The sequence below is a fragment of the Choloepus didactylus genome, assembly GCF_015220235.1.
Source record: "Choloepus didactylus isolate mChoDid1 chromosome Y unlocalized genomic scaffold, mChoDid1.pri SUPER_Y_unloc2, whole genome shotgun sequence".
Lineage (NCBI taxonomy): Eukaryota > Metazoa > Chordata > Mammalia > Pilosa > Megalonychidae > Choloepus > Choloepus didactylus.
In genome coordinates this window covers 196,977-215,411 of record NW_023637625.1, presented here as the reverse complement: position 1 = coordinate 215,411, position 18,435 = coordinate 196,977, and the positions used below count along the sequence as shown (strand labels likewise).

General features: G+C 38.7%; 1 protein-coding gene across 1 annotated transcript in view; it reads right to left on the bottom strand.

The window, feature by feature from the left end:
- Positions 1–18,435, bottom strand: part of WDR44 (WD repeat domain 44) — a 100,720-nt gene that overhangs the window by 57,190 nt on the left and 25,095 nt on the right. The window contains exon 3 of the mRNA XM_037824732.1: positions 17,709–17,783. Coding sequence (XP_037680660.1) covers positions 17,709–17,783 — 75 coding nt within the window. The remainder of the gene's footprint in view (positions 1–17,708; positions 17,784–18,435) is intronic.

Here is an 18,435-nt window from a genome sequence, read left to right as displayed (position 1 = left end):
AATTGGACCCCACAAGACTCACTCCCCCACTCACCAAAAAGGCTAAGCAGGGGAGAACTGGCTTGTGGAGAACAGGTGGCTCGTGGACACCACCTGCTGGTTAGTTAGAGAAAGTGTACTCCACGAAGCTGTAGATCTGACAAATTAGAGATAAGGACTTCAATTGGTCTACAAATCCTAAAAGAACCCTATCAAGTTCAGCAAATGCCACGAGGCCAAAAACAACAGAAAATTATAAAGCATATGAAAAAACCAGACGATATGGATAACCCAAGCCCAAGCACCCAAATCAAAAGATCAGAAGAGACACAGCACCTGGAGCAGCTACTGAAAGAACTAAAGATGAACAATGAGACCATAGTACGGGAGACAAAGGAAATCAAGAAGACCCTAGAAGAGCATAAAGAAGACATTGCAAGACTAAATAAAAAAATGGGTGATCTTATGGAAATTAAAGAAACTGTTGACCAAATTAAAAAGAGTCTGGACACTCATAGTGCAAGACTAGAGGAAGCTGAACAACGAATCAGTGACCTGGAAGATGACAGAATGGAAAATGAAAGCATAAAAGAAAGAATGGGGAAAAAACTGAAAAAATCGAAATGGACCTCAGGGATATGATAGATAATATGAAACGTCCAAATATAAGACTCATTGGTGTCCCAGAAGGGGAAGAAAAGGGTAAAGGTCTAGGAAGAGTATTCAAAGAAATTGTTGGGGAAAACTTCCCAAATCTTCTAAACAACATAAATAGACAAATCATAAATGCTCAGCAAACTCCAAATAGAATAAATCCAAATAAACCCACTCGGAGACATACACTGATCACACTGTCAAACACAGAAGAGAAGGAGCAAGTTCTGAAAGCAGCAAGAGAAAAGCAATTCACCACATACAAAGGAAACAGCATAAGACTAAGTAGTGACTACTCAGCAGCCACCATGGAGGCGAGAAGGCAGTGGCAGGATATATTTAAAATTCTGAGTGAGAAAAATTTCCAGCCAAGAATACTTTATCCAGCAAAGCTCTCCTTCAAATTTGAGGGAGAGCTTAAATTTTTCACAGACAAACAAATGCTGAGAGAATTTGCTAACAAGAGACCTGCCCTACTGGAGATACTAAAGGGAGCCCTACAGACAGAGAAACAAAGACAGGACAGAGAGACTTGGAGAAAGGTTCACTACTAAAGAGATTCGGTATGGGTACAATAAAGGATATTAATAGAGAGAGGGAAAAATATGGCAAACATAAACCAAAGGATAAGATGGCCGATTCAAGAAATACCTTCACGGTTTTAACGTTGAATGTAAATGGATTAAACTCCCCAATTAAAAGATATAGATTCGCAGAATGGATCAAAAAAAAATGAACCATCAATATGTTGCATACAAGAGACTCATCTTAGACAGAGGGACACAAAGAAACTGAAAGTGAAAGGATGGAAAAAAATATTTCATGCAAGCCACAGCCAAAAGAAAGCAGGTGTAGCAATATTAATCTCAGATAAAATAGACTTCAAATGCAGGGATGTTTTGAGAGACAAAGAAGGCCACTACATACTAATAAAAGGGGCAATTCAGCAAGAAGAAATAACAATCGTAAATATCTATGCACCCAATCAAGGTGCCACAAAATACATGAGAGAAACACTGGAAAAACTAAAGGAAGCAATTGATGTTTCCACAATAATTGTGGGAGACTTCAACACATCACTCTCTCCTATAGATAGATCAACCGGACAGAAGACCAATAAGGAAATTGAAAACCTAAACAATCTGATAAATGAATTAGATTTAACAGACATATACAGGACATTACATCCCAAATCACCAGGATACACATACTTTTCTAGTGCTCATGGAACTTTCTCCAGAATGGATCATATGCTGGGACATAAAACAAGCCTCAATAAATTTAAAAAGATTGAAATTATTCAAAGCACATTCTCTGACCACAATGGAATACAATTAGAAGTCAATAACCATCAGAGACTTAGAAAATTCACAAATACCTGGAGGTTAAACAACACACTCCTAAACAATCAGTGGGTTAAAGAAGAAATAGCAAGAGAAATTGCTAAATATATAGAGACGAATGAAAATGAGAACACAACATACCAAAACCTATGGGATGCAGCAAAAGCAGTGCTAAGGGGGAAATTTATAGCACTAAACGCATATATTAAAAAGGAAGAAAGAGCCAAAATCAAAGATCTAATGGATCAACTGAAGAAGCTAGAAAATGAACAGAAACCAATCTTAAACCAAGTAGAAGAAAAGAAATAACAAGGACTAAAGCAGAAATAAATGACATAGAGAACAAAAAAACAACAGAGAGGATAAATATCACCAAAAGTTGGTTCTTTGAGAAGATCAACAAGATTGACAAGCCCCTAGCTAGACTGACAAAATCAAAAAGAGAGAAGACCCATATAAACAAAATAATGAATGAAAAAGGTGACATAACTGCAGATCCTGAAGAAATTAACAAAATTATAAGAGGACATTATGAACAAGGACATTATGAAGAGTATGGCAACAAACTGGATAATGTAGAAGAAATGGACAATTTCCTGGAAACATATGAACAACCTAGACTGACCAGAGAAGAAATAGAAGACCTCAACCAACCCATCACAAGCAAAGAGATCCAATCAGTCATCAAAAATCTTCCCACAAATAAATGCCCAGGGCCAGATGGCTTCACAGGGGAATTCTACCAAACTTTCCAGAAAGAACTGACACCAATCTTACTCAAACTCTTTCAAAACATTGAAAAAAATGGAACACTACCTAACTCATTTTATGAAGCTAACATCAATCTAATACCAAAACCAGGCAAAGATGCTACAAAAAGGAAAACTACCGGCCAATCTCCCTAATGAATATAGATGCAAAAATCCTCAACAAAATACTTGCAAATCGAATCCAAAGACACATTAAAAAAATCATACACCATGACCAATTGGGGTTCATTCCAGGCATGCAAGGATGGTTCAACATAAGAAAAACAATCAATGTATTACAACACATTAACAAGTCAAAAGGGAAAAATCAATTGATCATCTCAATAGATGCTGAAAAAGCATTTGACAAAATCCAACATCCCTTTTTGATAAAAACACTTCAAAAGGTAGGAATTGAAGGAAACTTCCTCAACATGATAAAGAGCATATATGAAAAACCCACAGCCAGCATAGTACTCAATGGTGAGAGACTGAAAGCCTTCCCTCTAAGATCAGGAACAAGACAAGGATGCCCGCTGTCACCACTGTTATTCAACATTGTGCTGGAAGTGCTAGCCAGGGCAATCCGGCAAGACAAAGAAATAAAAGGCATCCAAATTGGAAAAGAAGATGTAAAACTGTCATTGTTTGCAGATGATATGATCTTATATCTAGAAAACCCTGAGAAATCGACGATACACCTACTAGAGCTAATAAACAAATTTAGCAAAGTAGCAGGATACAATATTAATGCACATAAGTCAGTAATGTTTCTATATGCTAGAAATGAACAAACTGAAGAGACACTCAAGAAAAAGATACCATTTTCAATAGCAACTATAAAAATCAAGTACCTAGGAATCAACTTAACCAAAGATGTAAAAGACCTATACAAAGAAAACTACATAACTCTACTAAAAGAAATAGAAGGGGACCTTAAAAGATGGAAAAATATTCCATGTTCATGGATAGGAAGGCTAAATGTCATTAAGATGTCAATTCTCCCCAAACTCATCTACAGATTCAATGCAATCCCAATCAAAATTCCAACAACCTACTTTGCAGACTTGGAAAAGCTAGTTATCAAATTTATTTGGAAAGGGAAGATGCCTCGAATTGCTAAAGACACTCTAAAAAAGAAAAACGAAGTGGGAGGACTTACACTCCCTGACTTTGAAGCTTATTATAAAGCCACAGTTGCCAAAACAGCATGGTACTGGCACAAAGATAGACATATAGATCAATGGAATCGAATTGAGAATTCAGAGATAGACCCTCAGATCTATGGCCGACTGATCTTTGATAAGGCCCCCAAAGTCACTGAACTGAGCCACAATGGTCTTTTCAAGAAATGGGGCTGGGAGAGTTGGATATCCATATCCAAAAGAATGAAAGAGGACCCCTACCTCACCCCCTACACAAAAATTAACTCAAAATGGACCAAAGATCTCAATATAAAAGAAAGTACCATAAAACTCCTAGAAGATAATGTAGGAAAACATCTTCAAGACCTTGTATTAGGCAGCCACTTCCTAGACTTTACACCCAAAGCACAAGCAACAAAAGAGAAAATAGATAAATGGGAACTCCTCAAGCTTAGAAGTTTCTGCACCTCAAAGGAATTTCTCAAAAAGGTAAAGAGGCAGCCAACTCAATGGGAAAAAATTTTTGGAAACCATGTATCTGACAAAAGACTGATATCTTGCATATATAAAGAAATCCTACAACTCAATGACAGTAGTACAGACAGCCCAATTATAAAATGGGCAAAAGATATGAAAAGACAGTTCTCTGAAGAGGAAATACAAATGGCCAAGAAACACATGAAAAAATGTTCAGCTTCACTAGCTATTAGAGAGATGCAAATTAAGACCACAATGAGATACCATCTAACACCGGTTAGAATGGCTGCCATTAAACAAACAGGAAACTACAAATGCTGGAGGGGATGTGGAGAAATTGGAACTCTTATTCATTGTTGGTGGGACTGTATAATGGTTCAGCCACTCTGGAAGTCAGTCTGGCAGTTCCTTAGAAAACTAGATATAGAGCTACCATTCGATCCAGCGATTGCACTTCTCGGTATATACCCGGAAGGTCGGAAAGCAGTGACACGAACAGATATCTGCACGCCAATGTTCATAGCAGCATTATTCACAATTGCCAAGAGATGGAAACAACCCAAATGTCCTTCAACAGATGAGTGGATAAATAAAATGTGGTATATACACACGATGGAATACTACGCGGCAGTAAGAAGGAACGATCTGGTGAAACATACGACAACATGGATGAACCTTGAAGACATAATGCTGAGCGAAATAAGCCAGGCACAAAAAGAGAAATATTATATGCTACCACTAATGTGAACTTTGAAAAATGTAAAACAAATGGTTTATAATGTAGAATGTAGGGGAACTAGCAGTAGAGACCAATTAAGGAAGGGGGAACAAAAATCCAAGAAGAACAGATAAGCTATTTAACGTTCTGGGGATGCCCAGAAATGACTATGGTCTGTTAATTTCTGATGGATATAGTAGGAACAAGTTCACAGAAATGTTGCTATATTATGTAACTTTCTTGGGGTAAAGTAGGAACATGTTGGAAGTTAAGCAGTTATCTTAGGTTAGTTGTCTTTTTCTTACCCCCCTGTTATGGTCTCTTTGAAATGTTCTTTTATTGTATGTTTGTTTTCTTTTTAACTTTTTTTTTCATACAGTTGATTTAAAAAAGAAGGGAAAGTTAAAAAAAAAAATAGAAAAGAAAAACAAGGAAAAAAAAAAAAGATGTAGTGCCCCCTTGAGGAGCCTGTGGAGAATGCAGGGGTATTCGCCTACCCCACCTCCATGGTTGCTAACATGACCACAGACATAGGGGACTGGTGGTTTGATGGGTTGAGCCCTCTACCATAAGTTTTACCCTTGGGAAGACGGTTGCTGCAAAGGAGAGGCTAGGCCTCCCTATATTTGTGCCTAAGAGTCTCCTCCTGAATGCCTCTTTGTTGCTCAGATGTGGCCCTGTCTCTCTAGTTAAGCCAACTTGAAAGGTGAAATCACTGCCCTCCCCCCTACGTGGGATCAGACACCCAGGGGAGTGAATCTCCCTGGCAACGTGGAATATGACTCCCAGGGAGGAATGTAGACCCGGCATCATGGGACGGAGAACATCTTCTTGACCAAAAGGGGGATGTGAAAGGAAATGAAATAAGCTTCAGTGGCAGAGAGATTCCAAAACGAGCCGAGAGATCTCTCTGGTGGGCACTCTTATGCACACTTTAGACAACCCTTTTTAGGTTCTAAAGAATTGGGGTAGCTGGTGGTGGATACCTGAAACTATCAAACTACAACCCAGAACCCATGAATCTCGAAGACAGTTGTATAAAAATGTAGCTTATGAGGGGTGACAATGGGATTGGGAAAGGCATAAGGACCAAACTCCACTTTGTCTAGTTTATGGATGGATGTGTAGAAAAGTAGGGGAAGGAAACAAACAGACAAAGGTACCCAGTGTTCTTTTTTACTTCAATTGCTCTTTTTCACTCTAATTATTATTCTTGTTATTTTTGTGTGTGTGCTAATGAAGGTGTCAGGGATTGATTTAAGTGATGAATGTACAACTATGTAATGGTACTGTAAACAATCGAAAGTACAATTTGTTTTGTATGACTGCGTGGTATGTGAATATATCTCAATAAAATGATGATTTAAAAAAAAAAAAGAATGAATAGGAGGTGAAGACGTAGAGACAGCCAGTACCAACTACTTTTTCAAGAAGCTTGGCTATAAAGGGAAGAGTCTACTAGAAGGTGGACCAGCAATTTTTATAAGTTGAGGGGAAGGAGCCAATGGAAAAGAAGATCACAGAACAAAGTTCAGGAGAAGAAAGGAAAGAGGACTTATTGTATACCAGACCCAACATATACATTCTCATTTAGCCATCACACAGGCCTTAAAAGGTACCTGGATTATCTCTCTGGCATTAAGAATTTTGCCCAAGGTCCCACAGATAATAAGCTACAAAGCCAAGATTCAAATCCAGGTCTTTCTAAAAAAAATCCAGTGTTCTTTGTATTATACCAAACTACCTTAGACAGAGGGTAACAAAAACACTTAATTCTCAGAGATGATAGGAGAAAGAGGTAAGGAATGAAAACAAATTTTCAGGTAAGGGAAGTTAGAGACGATGGACAGTGGAGTGAATTCAGGCTTCTTAGCCTGTCATGCCTATGTGCAATAGAAAACAAGGCCATCTGCTGAAAGCAAGGAGGATGCAAGTGGGCAGAGAGAACAGGTGTTGAGCATAAAGATTTGAAATAATCACTATGCATAATTGAAAGGTCCACAGTACAAGGGGGGTCAAAATGAAGCTGAAAATTGTGTCACCCCTAATCCCTTATCTGAGAGCAATCTCTCCCTCCTCTGAACCCTTATCATTCTTATGTTTACTACAGTATAAACAATAATATAAATACAGGGCAGTATATGGGCTATCTGTACATATATATTTTCTCCACAACCAGATAATCAGTTCCTGGAGAGCAAGGCCCATATTTTCTACTTCTTGATATGCCTCCACATCACCTATTTATGGTATTCTTATGCCCTTCCATAAGGGCAGAACAATAGTTCTCAACTGGGAATGATTTTGCATTTTTCCTGGGTTTTAGAAGGCAGCAAAAAAGGGAAAGACAAAGAGAACCGTGAGAATCAAGACCAACATAGAGGAGATCATGGTAATGCATTATTTGGTTTACAACGCCTCAGTGCTTCAAAAAGCTCACAGCTTTCCCAATGCTTATCAAATAAAATCCAAAAATTTTAGTATGACATAAGGCATTCCCATAATCTGGTCCTAACTTTGGTATCTACTAAAATCCTCAAACATTTTGCACATTCCCCATCTCCATGCCTTTGATTATGCCTTTCTTCCTCCTCCTTTGCCTGTCTGAATCCTATCCATCCATCAAGAACCACCTCAGATGCTTCTTCCTCAGTGACGTCTTCCCCATCCCATCCCTATCCCCAAGAGGGAAGTAAAGTCTCTCTTTGTGTTCTTAAAATAGTTTGTGAGTTCACATGAAAACATACTACATTTAGTTTTGTTTGATCTGATTTCCTTTACTAAAACGTAAGCTACTTGAAAGCAGAGACCATATCTTGGTGCAGAGTATATCCCCACACCCTTTTTCAATAAGGCTTGACACCTAATTGAAATGAAAAGGCTTGGACTTTTTAAAAATTGATACCTAAGTCTTAAGCCTCAGTCTACTGACCATAATATTTTCTTACTATTTTTCAGCTTCCAAACTCTCCTTAAAAACAAACTTTTTTTTGCTACTTCCTAAAGAAAAGGACTCATTTGTATTAATCCTAAGAAAAGAATTTTTAAAAGGGAAAAAGCTATAGTGGAAAAAATAGACACATTCCAAGTATTCAACAATAAGAATGGTTAGATACATTGTAAATATATTCTCTTGATGATGGATCAAATGAAAACTGATTATTGAAACTGTGTACAAATATGAGGAAAATCTGAAAATGGTAAGAGGAAAAGGTAGAATATAAAATTATTCCTATGCTACAATTAGGCAAAAAATATATGCAAATGGACAACAAAATAGTATTGCTGAAAAATCAAAACAGTTGTTTGTGACAATACAGAATTGTGGGCAATTTCTTATTTTTAAAAATGGTTCCAGGGAGAACCTAAGATGGCGGCTAGGTGAGACAGGGCAAAAAAACACCTCCATGAAAAATACTAGATAAAAGTCAGAAAGTGACCCAGAACTCAGTTCCAATGATACACCAGCTGGACAAGGTCTGCTAAATCCACAGGGACCATGCATTTGATGAAACCAAGAGTCTGTATTTTGAAACGAGTGAGTGAGCCGGCTAAAAGTCCGGCGGCTACGCTGTGATGTGGAAAACTTTGGGTTGACGTTTGGAGATGGACTAGTTCTTTTTAAAAAAACAAAACAAAACCCGGGAGCGGCTGTGGATAAAGCGGCAAGAACCACGCAGTGAAGCGCGGCAGGAATGGGCTGTGCCAACGCCTCAATATCTGGCTTGGAAGATAGTCCTTCCCACACCTGCTGCTAACTGTCTCGGAGCCAAGAGGACAAAGGGGAGCCAAAAGGAGAAAGAAACCGTGCCCCTTGTAGCCATCCTCCTGGCGGGCTGGGGATGCTCCTGCCCGGGGTCAGGGTCACATACCAGAGCCGCGCCAAGGGTCCCAGTGTGATGGGGAGTGTTTCCTGCAGCACTGCACACACGCCACATATTGGCTGTGGACAGTGGCCTTTAGTGCAACCACAGCTAACTGTCCCGGAGCTGGGAAGGCAGAGCTGTGCAGACAGGGGGAAATTAACATGCCCTATTCAGCCATTTTTACAGCAGGCTGGGAATGCCCCTGCATGGCCCAGCAGCCCAGGGCTTCCCTGGAGGGCCGGTGGGCATTGTGACATGGCGCGGCCTTCCCTCAGCAGAGGTCCTAGAAGAGCACAGCTGAGAAGGGGGACCTGCTCGGAAATCCCAGGAACCCTAAGCCAATACCAAGGACTTGTGGGTCAGTGGCAGAGACAATCTGTGGCAAGACTGAAATGAAGGCTTAGACTCTTGCAACAGCCTTAAATCTCCGGGAACACCTGGGAGGTTTGATTACTAAAGCTGCCCTGCCTCCTGAACCACTCAGACACATGCCTCATTCAGGGCGGACAGCACCAATAACACACCCAAACTTAGTGCACCAATTGAAACCCACAACAATCAGAACCACACACACCACAAAGACAAATTTGGGGAGAGCCGACTTGAAGGGAAGAGATGACTCGCGGATGCCATCTGCTGATTAGAGAAAGTGTACGCCACCAAGCTGTAGATCTGAAAAATTAGAGATTGGTGTTTTTCATATTCTGAAAGAACCCTATCAATTAAAGCAAATGCCAAAAGGCCAAAAACAACAGAAAATTTTAAAGCATATGATAAAACCAGATGATATGGAGAACCCAAACCCAAACACCCAAATAAAAGGATCACAGGAGGCACAGTACTTGGAGCAATTAATCAAAGAACTAAAGACAAACAACGAGAGCATGGCACAGGATATAAATGATATGAAAAAGAGCATGGCACAGGATAAAGCACATGAAGAAGACCTTGGAAGAGCATAAAGAAGAAATTGCAAGTGTAAATAAAAAAATAGACAATCTTATGGAAATAAAAGAAACTGCTGGCCAAATTAAAAAGATTCTGGATACTCATAGTACAAGACTAGAGGAAGCTGAACAACAACTCAGCGTCCTTGAGGACCACAGAATGGAAAATGAAAGAACAAAAGAAAGAATGGGGAAAAACAAAAAAAAATCGAAATGGATCTGAGGGATATGATAGATAAAATAAAACATCCAAGTTTAAGACTCTTTGGTGTCCCAGAAGGGGAAAAGAAGGATAAAGTTCTAGAAAGAGTATTCAAAGAAATTGTTGGGGAAAACTTCCCAAACCTTCTACACAATATAAATACACAAAGCATAAATGCCCAGTGAACTCCAAATAGAATAAATCCAAATAAACCCACTCCAAGACATACTCTGATCAGACTGTCAAATACTGAAGAGAAGGAGCAAGTTCTGAAAGCAGCAAGAGAAAAGCAATTCACCATATACAAAGGAAACAACATAAGACTAAGTAGTGACCACTCATTGGCCACCATGGAAGCGAGAAGGTAGTGGCATGACATATTTAAAATTCTGAGAGAGAAAAATTTCCAACAAAGAATACTTTATCCAGCAAAGTTCTTCAAATTTGAGGGAGAGCTGAAATTTTTCACAGACAAATGCTGAGAGATTTTGCTAATAAAAGACCTGCCCTACTTCAGATACTAAAGGAAGCCCTACCAACAGAGAAACAAAAAAAGGAGACAGAGAGATACAGAGAAATTTAACAGACATATATAGAACATTGCATCCCAAATCACCAAGATACACATTCTTCTCTAGTGATCACAGATCTTTCTCCAGAATAGACCATATGCTGGGATGTAAAACAAGCCTCAATAAATTAAAAAAAAATGAATTTATTCAAAGCACATTCTCTGACCACAATGGAATACAAATAGAAGTCAATAACCATCAGAGACTTAGAAAATTCACAAACACCTGGAGGGTAAAAATGAGGGGGAGATGAAAACATTGCCGGAAAATCAAATCTGAGGGATTTCATCACCAGTATATCAGTCCTATAAAAAATGCTAAAGGGAATTGTGCAGGCTGAAAGGAAGGGACACTAAACAACTGACTGAAACCACATGAAGTAATAAAGATTTCCAGTAAAGATCACATGGTAAATATCAATACCAATACTATGGTATTTTTGATTTGTAACTCCACTATCTACTTCCTACAGGATCTAAAATACATAAACTGTAATGATAAATCAGTGGTTTTGGACTCAATGTAAAATATGTAATTTTTGACAAGAACTACATAAAGGTGAGGGAATGGAGGAGTATAGGAACACAGTTTATGTGTCCTATTGAAGTTAAGTTGGTATCAAAGAAAAACAAGACTGTTATAGATTTAAGAGGTTAAATTTAATCTCCACGGTAAACACAAAGAAAGTATCAGAGAATATGACCATAGAGATGAAAAGTAGAGTATGGGTTACAAGAAGTGGGGGAAGGGGCAAAGGGGAGTTAAAATGAGTGTAGGGTTTCTGTTTGGGGTGAAGGAAATTTCTAATAATGGATGGTGGGAAGGTGATGGCATTGCAACATTCTAAATGTGATTAATCCCACTAATGGAATGCTAGGGATGGGGTGGAATGGGGAGATTTAGGCTGTATATATGTTTCCACAATTGAAAAAAAAAAGACAGTCTAAATAGATAATGACAATCAAATACCAAGGATGATCCTGGATAGGATCTGAGGATGGAGGAGAGGAGGCTCAAAGGGACACAGTTGGGACACAAGAAAAACAAAAAGGAAATACAGAATGTAAGCTTTGTATCAGTGTTAAATTTCTTGAACTTCTTAGCTGTGCTTAATGAGATTGCATAAAAGAATGTTCTTGTTCATGGGAAACGTATATGTGAATTATAGTGTTTGTTCAAGGATGTGTGCAGCTTGCTTTCATATATTCAGAAGACAGAGCAATAGATGATGGATGATAGGGAGGGAGGGAGGGAAAGAAAGAAATGGTGTGACAGGATGTTAAAGTTGGTGGATCGGGGTATTGGGGGAGGGGGGGGTCAGGTTATGCTGGAGTTCTGTGTATGGGGTTTGTATTGTTTTCGCAACTGTTTCTGTAAGTTTGAATTTATTTCAAAATAAAATTAAAAAAAAAAGGTTCCGTTTTTATCTTACTTATGCTAATACACAATACCACCATTTCTCCCAAAGGGGAAATCCTTCCTTTTAAAGGAAAGTATCTAATCAACACTAAAATATTTAGTCTATTAAATTTTTAAATTCCATAAGAGTAGAACAATGGTTCTCAACTGGGAGTGATTTTGCACACGCCCCCCTTCCCACATTTGGCAATGTCTGGAGACAATTTTCTTGCACAACTGTGGAGGGGAGAATGTTACTGACATCTAGTTGGGTATAAGCCAGGGATGCTGAATAAGGATCCTACAAGGCACAGGACAGCCTCGCTTCCCCCAATTCCCAAAATAATCCAGTTCAAAATGTCAATACTGCCACTGTTGAGAAATTCTACTCTCGGATAGAAAATGTCATCTCTTTGGGCTCTGGAAACCCAAAACAGTTTAGAACAGTGCCTAGAGCACAGAAAACACTCAAAATTTGTATAAATGAATGAACACACGCCATCCTCCTTTTCCTATATAGGCTTCATCCTGATGCTCTGATGTGCTGGTTTGAAACTGTTACATACCCTAGAAGATTTCATGTTCTTTTAATCCATTCTTGTGGGTACAGACCTGTTATGGGTAGGACTTTTTAATTAGGTTGTTTCCATTGAGATGTGACCTACCCAATTTAAGTTGGTCTTAATCCTTTACTGAAGTCCTTTAAGAAAGCTCATAGAGAGAGAGAGAGAGAGAGAGAGAGAGAGAGAGAGAGAGAGAGAGAGAGAGAGAGAGCGAGCTTAGAAAGAGAAAAGCCTGGAGATACTAAGAAAGGACCCACAGATGCTCAGAGAGAAAGCCACTGAAAACAAAAGCTAAACCCAGGAGAGAAGGACCAGCAGACTCCAGCCATATGCTTTCCCATGTGACAGAGGAACCCTGGATGCCAAAAGCCTTTCCTCAGAGAAAGTATCCTGTTGTTGATGCCTTAATTTGGACAATTTTCATGGCCTTAGAATAGTAACTTGTAACCTAATAAATCCCCATTGTTAAAAGCCAGTCCATTTCTGGTATATTGCATTTTGGCAGCTTTAGCAAACTGAAGCATGCAAAATGACCATTTTCAAAATCTTTATCTTGTGTTCAATCTCTTCTAGAAAACTAACTCTGAAGTTTTTTAGCATTGATTCTTTAAAAGGAATCAAAGGAAGAGGGGCAAGATGGTGGCAATAGAGAGGTGTGGAATTTAGTTAGTCCCCTGGAGCAACTAATAAACAACCAGGAACAACTAGTAAATAATTTGGAACAACTGCTGGGGGACAGCCGTGACTGTCCACACATCGTACACCAACCTGGATTGGGTGGAATGGCTGAGATTACAGAAAAAAATCTAAGTAAAAATTGTGAAACCACGTCCCTCATGGCTGGCTGAGCTGCAGGACCTCACTGTGGGAGAAAGCAGCATTCTTCCAGCAAGTGAATATAGCTCAGCCCAACCACAACCGAGGTTTCAATTAACAAAGTAGACTACTGAACACAAGCTACAAACACAAAACCCTAATAGGCAGCAAAGTACCCTGAAGTTGCACCCAGTGGCAAGGAGGTGGGGCTGATGGAAAAAAAAGTTAATTAAAAAAACAAGGAAAATTACGGAGGCTTTTAGAGACTGACCTTGGAGAGCCGGAGGACACCCAAGTGTCCCGGGAGAGGGAGTCCAGAGGACTGGGTGCTCTATCTGTCTGAAGGACGAAACCGGGGGTCTGCAGACTAGCTCTGAAACAGGGCTTTCTTTCCATTTTTCTCTCTGTGCCAGTTTGAATGTATTGTGTCCCCCAAATGCCATTATCTTTGTGGTCTTGTGGGACAGACTTTTGGTGCTGATTAGATTTGCTTGGAATGTGCCCCACCCAGCTGTGGGTGGTGACTTTGGTGGGATACTCCCATGGAGGAGTGGCCCCACCCATTCAAGGTGGGCCTTGATCAGTGGAGCCATATAAAACATGCTGACTCAAAGAGACTGAACGCAGTGCAGCTGTGAGTGATGTTATTTGAAGAGCAGCAAGCTTGCTAGAGAGGAATGTCCTGGGAGAAGCCATTTTGAAACCAGAACTTTGGAGCAGACGCCAGCCATGTGCCTTCCCAGCTGACAGAGGTTTTCCGGACGCCATTTGCCATCCTCCAGTGAAGGTACCCGATTACTGATGTGTTACCTTGGACACTTTATGGCCTTAAGACTGTAACTGTATAGCCAAATAAACCCCCTTTTTATAAAAGCCAGTCCATCTCTGGTGTTTTGCATTCTGCAGCATTAGCAAACTAGAACACTCTCTCACAACCTGAGTGGACATTTTTAGATCGCAGCATGCTGACTCAGACAGGGGCGGAGTCACAGAGTTAGACAGACAAAAGGAACTGTTCAAATGCAGAAGTTAACTCCCTAGGCAGTATATCTTCTCCAAGAGGAAGGAGGTGGGGCCCAGCTCTAGTGCCAGTCTACCCTTCAGAACTCAGACCCCAGAGCATGGGGGAAAACAGTCAAAACAGAAACAAACTAAGCTAAGAATTAAAGGGGCCACACCTCCTTACACCATTTCGGCAGGCTGACAGGCACCACCTGCTGGGCAGATTAGGAAAAGCACAGCGGCTAGAGGCCTCACAGGAAATTCTGTCAATCTTCTAAGACACACCTTCAGGGAAACGCGACTCTGAATAGAGCCCCACTTTGAGATATGAACCCATTCTGGTCTGGGTAAATCTGTTTGGGGTAACCAAGGAAACCAGATGCCTTGACAACAGAAAACTACAAATTACATTAGGAAACAAGAAGATACAGCCCAGTCAAAGGAACAAACTTACACCTCAATTAAGACACAGGTGAGATATTGTTTCACTTTAATGAAACAATCATTTAAAGATTCTCAAATAAATATGCTAAATCATATCAAAAACCAAGTCAATGAATTCAGGGAAGATATGGCAAAAGAGATGAAGGACATAAAGAAAACACTGGGCGAACATAAGGTAGAAATTGAAAATTTGAAAAAACTATTGGCAGAATCTAAGGGAATGAAAGGCACAACACAAGAGACGAAAAACACAATGGAGGCATACAACAGCAGAGCTTGAGGCAGAAGAAAACACTCAGGAACTGTAGAACAAGACACCTGAAAGCCTATACACAAAAGAACAGATAGAGAAAAGAATAGAAAAATATGAGCAACGTCTCTGGGAACTGAATGACAGCATAAAGTGCATGAATGTACATGTCATGGGTGTCCCAGAAGGTGAAGAGAAGGGGAAAGGGGCAGAAGCAATAATAGAGGAAATAATCAATGAAAATTTCCCATCTCTAATGAAAGACATAAAACTACAGATCCAAGAAGCGCAGCGTACCCCAATCAGGATAGATCTGAATAGGCCTATGCCAAAACACTTAATAATCAGATTACCAAATGGCAAAGACAAAGAGAGAATCCTGAAAGCAGCAAGAGAAAAGCAATTCATCATATACAAAGGAAGCTTGAGAAGACTATATGTGGATTTCTCAGTAGAAACCACGGAGGCAAGAAGGAAATGGTGTGATATATTTAAGATACTGAAAGAGAAAAACTGCCAACCGAGAATCCTATATCTGGCAAAACTGTCCTTTAAATATGAGGGAGACTTTAAAATATTCTCTGACAGACAGACAATGAGATAGTTTGTGAACAAGATACCTTCTCTACAGGAAATACTAAAGGGAGCACTACAGACAGATAGGAAAAGACAAGAATGAGAGGTTATGGAACACAATCTTGGGTGATGGTAGAACAACAATGTAAGTGCACTGAACAAAGATGACCGTGAGTATGGTTAAAAGAGGAAGGTCAGGAGCATGGGGTACATCAGAAGAAAACAGGAAAGATAAAGACTGTGACTGTATAACTCAGTGAAACCTAGAGTGCTCAACAATTGGGATAAAATGTACAAATTGTACAAATATGTTATTACATGAGGGAGAACAAATGAATGTCAACCTTGCAAGGTGTTAAAAATGGCGTAGTACTGGGGAAAAATACAGTCAATGCCAACTAGAGACCATAGTTAATGGAAACATTGTATTGTGTTTCCTTTAATGTTAACAAAGGCAATACACCAATGCTAAATGCCTGTAAGAGGGGGATATAAGGGAGGAGTATGGGACTCTTGGCATTGGTGATGTTGTCTGACTCCTTAATCGTACTTTAGTTTAATTCTATCTTTCCTTTTGTTGCTTTTTAGCTGTCATTTTTTTTCTTTCTTTTGCTTTTTCTTTTGTCTGTCTACCTTCTTTGACTTCCTCCTCCTTAGTGAAAGAAACGGAGATATCCTTATATAGATAGTGGTGACGGTGGTGAATACATAAATACATGATTATACAGGGAACCACTGATTGTTTACTTAGGACAGAATGTATGGCGGGTGAACAAAAGCATCTTAAGAAAAAAAAAACAAAACAAATAAACGGACTGATGAAGAAACCTTGAGGGCACTATATTGAGTGAAATAAGTCAGACACATAAAGACAAATATTATATGGTCTCACTGACATGAACTAATTAAAATACGTAAACGCATAGAGATGAATTGTAAGTTACCAGGGTATGGAATGAGGCTAAAGAATTGGGAGCGGTGGCTTATTATGAACAGAATGTTTAACTAGATTGACCTTAAGTGTTTGGAAATGGACAGAGGTGACAGTAGCATGTTATTGTGAGAATAACTAACCGTGCTGAATGATGTGTGAATGTGGTGGAAAGGGGAAGTTCAGAGTCACGTATGTCACCAGAAGGAAAGTTGGAGGTTAAAATATGGGAATGTATAAAACAGTGAATCTTGTGGTGGACAATGTCCCTGATTAACTGTACAAATATTAGACATCCTTCTCATGAACTAGAACAAATCTATGACACTATAACTAGAAGTTAGCAATAGAGGGGTATATAGGGAAAAATACATCTATTACAAACTATGTACTACAGTTAGTAATATTTTAACATTCTTTCATCAACATTAACAAATATACTATACCAATACTATGAGTCAATAATGGAGGGGGTGGTGGCTTGGGGTATGGCAGGATTTGAGTTTTCTTTTTTGTTTTTATTTCTTTTCTGAAATAATGGGTGTACAGCTGTATTATGATATCGTGGGCAAGTGATTATGCACTTCAGATGACTGTATGATAGTGAACAATCTCATTAAAATTGAATTTAAAAAAACAACAAAACAAAACAAAAAAGTTACCAAAGGCATTATCAAAGTAATGACTTATTGTAACCTCAAACTCCTAAAGACATCAGAATTCATGGCACGGAGCTTTTCAACACTCTCAAGAGTATTAACCTCTTGAGGTAGTAATCTCAAGAACAGCTACAGCTTAATAAAAATGAACTTCAAAAATAAAAACACATTACAAAACATTTTTTCTAAAATAATCTTTGAAGAATAAATTAGGAACTGGTTAGTCTATGAAAATGACTTCTAAAAAGCCTACATCTTCAATCACAAATTAAGCAGATTCAAGAAACATTTACTGAACATCTACCATGTGCAGAACACCAGACTAAAAGAATGGTGGATAAATTTTTCCATTTTTAAATATACTATGTAAATATGATGTCTGATATAAAATCAATATTAAAATTATATCCTACCAACCTTTTTAGACACATCTTGTTTCAATTCTTGTACAGGGGACTCATTTCCAACTTCATATGTAGTGTTCTCTGTTTCCTGTTTGAAAAGAAAAAGAAACCAAAGGATGATATCCATTCTTTAAAAATTTGCTTGAAATAGTTGTAAATTTAAAAATATAACATATGGACAAAAGTCCATAAAGGGCTTTGCTGTTTCTATACTGATAGTTGCCTAGAGATTTTATGCCAACTGCAACAATGTGATTTTCATTAGAAGGTTACCAATCTTCAATTTTCTATTCTCCTAATGCAACTGGATATCTTCCTTTAAATGTGAAAGCATTCCCAACTTTTTAACATTAAAAAAAGCTGTACAGAAAGACAAAACCTATTACGTATCTTTGTAGCTTAAAGGGATTAAGGATTTAAGCAAAGATTGACTCAGAATTGCTATTTTTCCCAAAGTATTGCTCCATAAAAACATAAATACTAAAGTATATAACAGAAAAACACTCAAGAAGTGGTTTTCTTAAAATTCTACATGGTTTAAGTAAAAGGAATCAAAGCTTAATCAAACATTAAAATAGCAACAGATGAAAAAATTAAACCCACCAAAAATACATATATATCTACGTATACATTCATAAACACATACGTACATATATATATATATATTCGGGAGGTTAAGAGAAGGTAGAAATGGGGATGGCATTTCTGCTGGAAAAAAAGTTAGGTAAAATAAGAATCAT